Here is an 8,824-nt window from a genome sequence, read left to right as displayed (position 1 = left end):
CCCCCCCCCCCCCAAAAAAAAAAAAAAGGAAGAAGAAAACGAAGTTTTTTCTGTTTGACCTGTAATTTTAATATTTGATCATGAGCAAGAAAACCTTTCTATTTGCTATTGGCTTTATCCAAACGTAATGGTGGCAAGTGATAACCTCCCATCATCACTTTGATATTTCTAGATGAATGCAGTGTGCTGCATAGGACGACAATCTTTCAGTATGTAAGGCAATTGAAATTATCTAATACATTGGCTGTAGCCATGACATGGGATTGGTACTCGTGTGTATCAAAATTAGAAACCTGTTGACCTTTTCAACTTTCTATTTTCTAAAATTTGGGTGGTTCCCTTTTCTCTTCTGAGATAAACAGTGTACTCCTTAGAGTTTTATCCCATTGAAATAAATTACATCATAATTTTTCACTGGCCATATATTGTTCAAAAGTTGTTAAGTTTCAGGAAAAGTTGTCGACCTTTTCCTATTGTGAGTAAAGCTTAACACACTTTCTATTGCCTCGATGTATTTTGAGAACCATGAACCTTTGCAACTCTTACCAGAGAAAGATTACCCATGTGGTAAATCACACTTGGCACTAAGACCTTGGAGACTGAAGCTTGTGTACTTTGGACTTCATTTAAGCTTCAACCATTTTGAGGAGGCCAATGGTTTTTTTAGTACATTCTAAGCTACCTCTGCCCACATCTCTTATTTCTTTTACATAATTAGAGGGATATTTGATTTTGATCCAACCTTCAAAAGTAGCGCTAGCAGTTGTCTTTATGGCTGATGATCTGGTCTTAGTGGGTATAGTGATTTCCTAGTGATAATGAGTCATTGAGTCCCATTGTTTGAAATGGCGACAATGGCAAGTTGATTTGCTAAAGAACACAAAGTTATCTCCCAAATGCAGGTTGGTAGCGGTTGCAATATATCATTGTGGGATTACTTAGTTTCATAAAAGGAATCTATCAGAAATGGAATTGAGTGGCTCTTAATAGACTTCGAATAATGTTTCCATGTGTTTTGATGAAGTATGGTCCCAATGTTCCTAACAAGAAAAAGACCACCTCCACAGCTTCAAAGAAGAAAATTAAACGAGTAAGGAAGATACAGAATTTACAATCCTCGGTTAGTTACAATAAATCATTGAAGATACAGAATTCACCCACTCTTTATCATCACACATGTGGCTAACTGTCAAATGTTTGATGCCTCCCTTATTACCAACGAGATCATTGATGAGTTAAATAAAAGGAAAAAGAGTAGGAGTGGTCACAAAACTTGATTTAGAGATGACATCTGATATGGCGGATTGGAACTCTTTTGATGACATCCTTTGAGCTGATGGCTTTGGGCGAACTTGGAGGAAATGGAATAGAGGGTGCATGTCAATCAATGAATTTCTCCATTATTATCAATGGTAAGCCTAGAGTTAAAATTCGAGGAGAGGCCTTCATTGAGGAGATCCTTCTTCTCCTTTGTATTGGGCATTGTAGGATGCTCTTATTGACAAAACGAAAAGGATTGGTTGAAGGTTTTCAGGTTGGAAAGAATCCACATAAAAATCTCCATCACTCACCTCCAATTTGCTGATGATACAATACTTTTTCCTTCTTTAGACGAAGCTCATCTCCAGTCTTTTTCGTACTACTCGTCAGTCTGAGGTAGCTTCAGGGCTGAACACAAATTGTCAGAAATATGAATTCTTGGGGATGATTATCAGTCTGTCTCGCTTCTCTTGTTCTACATATTAGGTGCATTCTTATGTGTGGTTAATCTTCATTCCTTTTTGGACAGGTCTTGATCTATTTGAATGATATACTTGACAGCCTTCTTCAAGCCCTATCTGATTCTTCTGACAAGGTAATAATTTCTTCTCATGATTTGATTTCATGTTCTCTTCAACAAAAATTCAGTGATTTTGCATGTTAGTTTGTGATCGCATTATATTGGTTCCCGTTATCTGTTACATTCTGATGCGTCATTTTGTAAATTTTTCCACGCTTGGCAATTCTAATTCTAATTTGTAGACATGTCTCATCATCTTTTGATTGCTTGATTATACATCTGTTATTATTATTATTTTTATTTTGGTTAACGGGCTATAATGTGTCTCTAGATTATTTAATCTTTAGTGTTGTGTTCATACTTTATTTTAGAAAATGTTAATAAAAATAATTGAGAGAAAAATAATTTAACCAGATAATCAAGGTGTCCCAACACTTGTGAAGGCAGACTTGCTTGGAGCTCGAGAGAAATAATAATTTAACCTTGCTTGGAGCTCGAGACGATGCAAATACATGTCTGCTTCTTATATTAAAAAAAAAGTTAAAAGTTTTGTACAAGGATTTTTGTTTATGTTTTTATTATAGTTACTTTTAATGAAGAGAACGAATCAACTGGGTTCACTAGCTTTTAATGTTTTCCTCGAGAATGAGCATGTAAACAATAAAATGGTTAAAGAGAATGAGTTCAAGCCATGATATCATTTATTCAGTATTTAATATCATATGAGTTACTTTGCAACCAAATGTAATAGGGTCAGATAGTCGTCCTTTGAAAATAGTCGGGGTGCACATAAGCTAGCTCGAATACTCACAAATATTCTTTTAAAAAAAAAAAACAGCTTTTAATATCTTTCTTTCAAGCTTCAGTATCAGTCCCAATTATTTTTTACGTTAACAGATTTTGAACGATTGTTACCATGAAAGATTAAAGTTAATGAAGAATTTGATGTGCTGCTAAAACTGAATTTACTCGTTATTTTTTGGCCGTTCTGTTCATATTTTTTATTGCTAATTATTTTCATTCCTTGTTTCTGCTGTTAACTTACAGTTTTACATTGGATTCTGTCCCAGGTAGTTCTCCTTGTTCTTGATGTTCATGCTTGCATAGCAAAAGATCAGCAACATTTTCGCCAACTTGTTGTCTTCCTAGTGCAGAATTTTCGGATCAATAATTCTCTTCTGGAGAAGTGAGTTTTCTTTTCCTCTCCTCTGCTTATTTGTTGTTGTACACAAAAATATGATATCTATTGATATTGGATTTATAATCTACAAAACATATGTTATTTCATTTCTTTCCTAGGCGTGGTGCATTGATAATACGCCGCTTATGTGTACTTTTAAATGCTGAACGGGTCTACCGTGAGCTTTCTACAATATTGGAAGGAGAATCAGATCTGGATTTCGCTTCTATTATGGTTCAGGTTGCTATCTCATCTGTAATTTATTTTTGTGTTATTTATAAACCTTGCATAGGTAGCTGACGAAAAGAATTGCTGATGTATAAGACAAGAAACATCTATTGCGATCAATTAAAAATTTTGAAGTTTAGATAACTTTTATTTTAATTGCCTAATAATGGGGTGTGTTTGGGAACATAGTTTTTATTTTTCCGAGACAATTTCATTGGTGATTGAAATTTACAAAAAAAAAAAAGATAGTATACAAAAACCTTCCCAATTAAAAATATTAGATTACACCAAGGTATAGCTTGGTAAACAACATTGTCGAAAAGTTTTGTACAAGTCTGTGTCTTTCCTACAAATATTCTTTAATTTTTTTTTTCTTTTGGTAGATTCCAACAGAAAGCCTTGATGAGGTTTTTTTCATAATAGGGCTTTTGCATTCTTGAAAGGGTGATACATTAAAGCCATGTCCAATTGACCCTTTTATCTCCTTAGGAAATGTGAGATGCCATCCAAATATATTGAGAATCCTTGTCCAGAAATTTTGAGCGTATGTGCATTGCATAAATAAGTGACTTTGTGATTCGTATCCTTTTTTGCATGATGGACACCAATTTGGAGAAAGAGTGATGTAAGCTATGTGCTATTTCTCAAATGAAGAACTTCACCTTTTTAGGGTGATGTCCTTACCCTACTACCTTTTTAGGGTGACGTCCTTACCATATTGTCTTTGCTAGCTTGAGATTTATTGCTTCTACTTTTTCCACTATGTCCATCATCAAGGATTTTGTAGAGAAGACCCCGTCAACCATGGGTCGGTCCAAAATGATGTGCTTCCTCCATCACCCACCCTATGGCAAGTTCGGTTGGTGATGTGGAGGGGGTTGATTTTTTGTTTGATGTAGGAGTATATTTAGCCTTTATAAGATTTTTCCACAACGCCTTTTTTTCGTGATGATATCTCCATATCCATTGTCGAAGAGAGTTTTGTTCTTCTTTATTGAGAAAAGACCGAGACCTCCCTTTTCTATTGAGAGGTTTATAATATTCCATCGAACAAGGTGTGGGCCATCTTTTCACAAGTATTTTATGAATAATCTTTCTATATCCGAAGCCACTTTTTGTGGCATTGCAAATAGAGACATGTAGTAAGTGGGGAGGTTGGATAATGTGGCTTGTATTAGGGCGAGTCTTCAGCCTTTTGAGTGAAGTATAACATGATGCCCATTTGGACAATGTGGACAGTGTGATTATTTAGGAATTTTCAACATTGCTTGTTGTTCTTCACGATACGAAATGGTAGCATAACAATTATATCTTAAACTAGAGGGTAGTTTCAAATATGCTTTTATTATGAGCACTTTATATCAAACACTCTAATAGCAGGTCAAAGGTGCTGAATTTTATTCCTTTTCTTCACAAGTTCACAATCCTAAATTACTAACGTTGAAACCCTAGTTATTGAATTTCAGTTGTGTTCCCCATCTTTAGTTAATTTCTTTTTCTCTAATTCGTTGTATTTTTTGTTACAAAGTCGACCACCTTTCCACTATCATGGGTTAACCTAGTGTCAAAAAGAGCCATGTAAATAATATAAAGGATTTATAGGGAATTGGTTCAAGCCATGGTGACCACCTACCTAGGATTCAATATCCTACGAGTAACCATTACAACCAAATGTAGTAGGGTCAGGCAATTGTCCCGTGAGAATAGTCGAGGTGTGCGCAAGCTGACTCGGACACTGATGGATATAAAAAAAAAGTTGGCTATCTTTCTGTTTCAGTGAGTTTACTCTTTGTTTCTTTTTCAGGCACTCAATTTGATTTTGCTGACTTCCTCTGAGTTATCTGATCTTCGAGATCTTTTAAAGAAATCATTGGTGCATGCAGCTGGGAAGGACCTATTTGTTTCTTTATATGCATCATGGTGTCATTCCCCAATGGCTATTTTAAGTCTTTGCTTAGTAGCACAGGTAACGTTTCAATGTTACTTCAGTTCTGTATTAAACTATGTCTCAATATCTAACTGTTTAATTTTTTTATTTATTTTTGCATCACAGACATACCAGCATGCAAGTGCAGTGATTCAGTCTTTGGTGGAGGAAGATATTAATGTGAAATTTTTAGTTCAGCTGGATAAACTGATTCGCCTTCTGGAGACTCCAGTCTTTGCTTATCTAAGATTGCAGGTGGGAATGACTTAATATAGTTCACTTTCCTATTGAGTATTTGAAATGAGAATTCTATAGTAGTTTTTTTTCTTTTGCAATTTCATCATTTTAAAAAGAAGTAATCACATTTTATAGATATTTACTTCCATCATTCACTGTGCTTGCATACCTGGGACTTGTAGATTACAGAAAGATGATAGGTTCTTCTTCTTTTTTGTATTATGTGAGGGAAAGCCTTTTGATTTTGGAGATTGTAAAATAATGTCATGAATAATGATTTGTCTTTCTATTTTGGGATAAGAAATTGAAATGATGTCATCCCATGTGGAAAAAGAGGAAGGTAGATAAGTTGCCCTCTCAACCTAAAGCCAGCGAGCTTATGAAAAATTAAACCTATTGGGTCCTACTAAAAAAGACGAGAGAGAAAAAAAAGAACCATTTGTGATTAAGAAAAAAGTTGTGGAAGAATGTAATGGAAGAACACAACAGAACTCTCACAATCAATGCATTGTAAACATTCCTGAAAGCTAAATTATTTTATTGGACAGTTTGAATTTTCATACCATTTTGTAAGGCAGGCTACTTATCTTCCCGGTCTCGTTATTTTCTTGGGGAAATACAATATTTTCATGCAAGCATCTTGGATTGTCAATTTCTTCTTGAATTTGATATATCTTTGGGTTTCTTGCAGCTTCTTGAACCTGGAAGATATATATGGCTACTAAAAGTATTATACGGTCTTCTAATGTTACTTCCCCAGGTATGCCTTCTTAATCTCCAGTTGCTCCTTTTTCTACCTTATTAACGTTATAACTTGGACAGTGTTGGTTTTTTCCCCCTATATATTATTAAGGGGGCTATGCAGTTTCTTTGTATTCATTGTTCTTCTGGTCTTAGTAGGATGATCGGATTTGGGCATAAAATTTTGGAAGCTTTATCTATTATTGTACTTTGACCTTGTGAAATCGTACTTAGAATATGTAGATCTCGGATATTTGACTGTATACAATATTCTTATTTTTGAAATTCAAGGATTGAGTGGGTCTGGGATTCAATCCCGGGAGCTAGGTTATTGGATAGTTTCCAATGCCATAGAATGGCTGCTTGGACAAGAGTCGCTTGGTCTGCATGTTTGGTGGGCTGTAGTGGTGACAAACTAGATCATTGTAGTCTACGAGTTCATGCACCCTTGTTTCCAGTGAATTTCAGGCGAGTTACACATAAGACATGACCTATGATTACCCACGACGAATGAATAGCTCGGGTTATAAAGCTTGAAATTTTACAAACTAGCACAATTCAAATCAAACTCAAATTCATTTGGTATAAAATACAATTAGATAAGTTACAGAAAAACAAAAGATTGCAACATTCTTGTAAGCTTCAGGTGTTGAAGTTTATACGTAGGCTTCAAAACCATGTTTATCCAGGAAGGAGGTGATTCACATATTCCTATTATTATGATATTATCTAAAGTTTAAAACAATTTTCTTTCTTTCTTCATTGAGTGAAAAATTCAAGAAAGAGAATGGTTGTGATTGGTGTAAATCATTGCTATAGCTTTTCTTCCCTCATAATCGGAGAGATCTTTTGTAAATCTCCCTGTAGTAGGCCTCCTCTCTTTTACAATTTCATTTAGTTTTTTATCTAAAAAAAAAAGAAAATCCGTAGACATGGAAGTGTTACAAATTCTTGGTTGATCATGTCTTTTGGTTATTATTAGCTGTGATGATGACTTTGGTTTCTTATACATGGTGTTACGTCATTTAGTAGGGAAAAACTAATGATTAGTTCGTGTTACGATAAAATGTTGATTTTAATAATGGAAATAAACGTCGTTGACCAGTGGGCAAATAGTATTAGCGATATCAATTTTCAAGCTGATGAATTTGATATAGTAGTAAATACTTGAATGGTTTCTTTTTTCTGCTAACCTTTACCTGTGTCAATGCTAAAAAAAGATTGTTCACGTCTGTAATGAATGATAACACTCTTGTGGTGCATTAATAGACTCTTCGTTTTCCTTATGACAGCAAAGTGCTGCCTTTAAGATACTGCAAACACGTCTGAAAACAGTGCCTCCATACTCATTTAGTGGTGAGCACTTCAAGCAATTATCATCTGGGAACTCCTACTCCACCCTGATGCACATGTCTGGTTTGAATATAAATGAAGATGGTGATGTAAGCCAGAATGATGGGAACTCTCATAATGGAATTGACTTTGCTGCTAGGCTACAACAGTTTGAGCACATGCAGCATCGACATCGCTTACGTTCAAAAGAGCAGACACTGTCACGGACCAGTCCTCCGCCTCAGATGACGGCAAGTGTTTTTTACATAAATTCATTGTTGCCAGAATCCTTTAGCTTTAACTACCATCATCCGTATCAACCAAGAAAAGAGTATTGATATTGGTTTTGATGCAGGAAGTTAAGATCCCAGAAGAAACAAGGCAGTCAGGCTCAGGTGAAGGAGCAGAAATAAATAGGCCTCCTTCAAGATCATCAAGGAGAGGGGCTGGGCAATAGTTATGATTATATATGCTTGCCTCCATTATATATATATACAGTGGGGTCTCAGTGATGGTAGTTTGTAAAATTGTATATCATAGTAGAGAGTTTGGTTTAAAAATACATTCTTCTTTAGCTGTGTGATTGGGGACGGCTAGTTTATTAAACAAAAATTGAGATGAGCTCAGTTTTTGGCTGAGATATTGTTTTTTTTTTTTTTTTTTTCACTCTGTAAAAGGGGATATTTTTACCCATGTGGTTGTGTTCTTTTTTTTGTTGAAGCCATTATGGGTAAAAAGAGGGTGAAGGTACTTAGAAGAAGAAGAAGAAGAAGAAGAAGAAGAAGAAGGTTCAGTTCTTCGTTTTTTTTTTTCTTATTATTTCTACTTGTTTTGCTTGTTTGTCGTCGACCTTGTAACAATCTTCTTGAATAAGTTCAAGCTAATTCATGTACAGACACTTCTCGTGGGTGTTATTGTTATTTACTTCTTCAACCAATGCATCTTCCAATCAATTGTAAGCTTTTTAGGATTGTTTTGCTTGGATTCATTGTAAGCTTTTTAGACTAATCAACAAAAGGAAAGGGTTTGAGCTGTGGCAGACAATGTCTCGTCTTCACATTCATCAAATGCCAAACTTGGTTGAGTTAGGCTAAGTGTGTTAATAATCCAAGTTCACGCCCCAAGCACAATAAATAAATAAATGCACTAATTTTTCACAATAATCGAGTTGAGTCAGTACACTATTAAATTTTTTAGAAGAAACCTAATCATTAAGTTACTTCCGAGAAGAAACCTTTACATCGTAATAAAATAATATTTAACCGCATAAATATTACTAAATGTTTTGTTATTATTCAAAAAAAAAATACTAAAAATGAATTTGTAAGTAAAAAACTTGCACAGAAAAAAATCATCGTATGGCTAGTAAATCAATTGTAACAACTCATTTTGTTGAAAA

General features: G+C 34.8%; 1 protein-coding gene across 1 annotated transcript in view; it reads left to right on the top strand.

Annotated features, from left to right (window-relative positions):
- The window catches only part of LOC111798371 (protein VAC14 homolog), a 14,088-nt gene extending 5,710 nt beyond the window's left edge, over positions 1 to 8,378 (top strand). Inside the window, exons 13-20 of the mRNA XM_023681470.1 lie at positions 1,790 to 1,855; positions 2,851 to 2,966; positions 3,080 to 3,200; positions 4,993 to 5,154; positions 5,242 to 5,370; positions 6,044 to 6,112; positions 7,386 to 7,676; positions 7,781 to 8,378. Coding sequence (XP_023537238.1) covers positions 1,790 to 1,855; positions 2,851 to 2,966; positions 3,080 to 3,200; positions 4,993 to 5,154; positions 5,242 to 5,370; positions 6,044 to 6,112; positions 7,386 to 7,676; positions 7,781 to 7,882 — 1,056 coding nt within the window. The 3' untranslated portion in view covers positions 7,883 to 8,378. The remainder of the gene's footprint in view (positions 1 to 1,789; positions 1,856 to 2,850; positions 2,967 to 3,079; positions 3,201 to 4,992; positions 5,155 to 5,241; positions 5,371 to 6,043; positions 6,113 to 7,385; positions 7,677 to 7,780) is intronic.
- Positions 8,379 to 8,824: the final 446 nt, after the last annotated feature.

This window comes from Cucurbita pepo, chromosome LG01 (assembly GCF_002806865.2).
Source record: "Cucurbita pepo subsp. pepo cultivar mu-cu-16 chromosome LG01, ASM280686v2, whole genome shotgun sequence".
Classification (NCBI taxonomy): Eukaryota; Viridiplantae; Streptophyta; class Magnoliopsida; order Cucurbitales; family Cucurbitaceae; genus Cucurbita; species Cucurbita pepo.
Note: the sequence above shows the minus strand (reverse complement) of the source record. Positions and strands in the feature narration are given on the sequence as shown.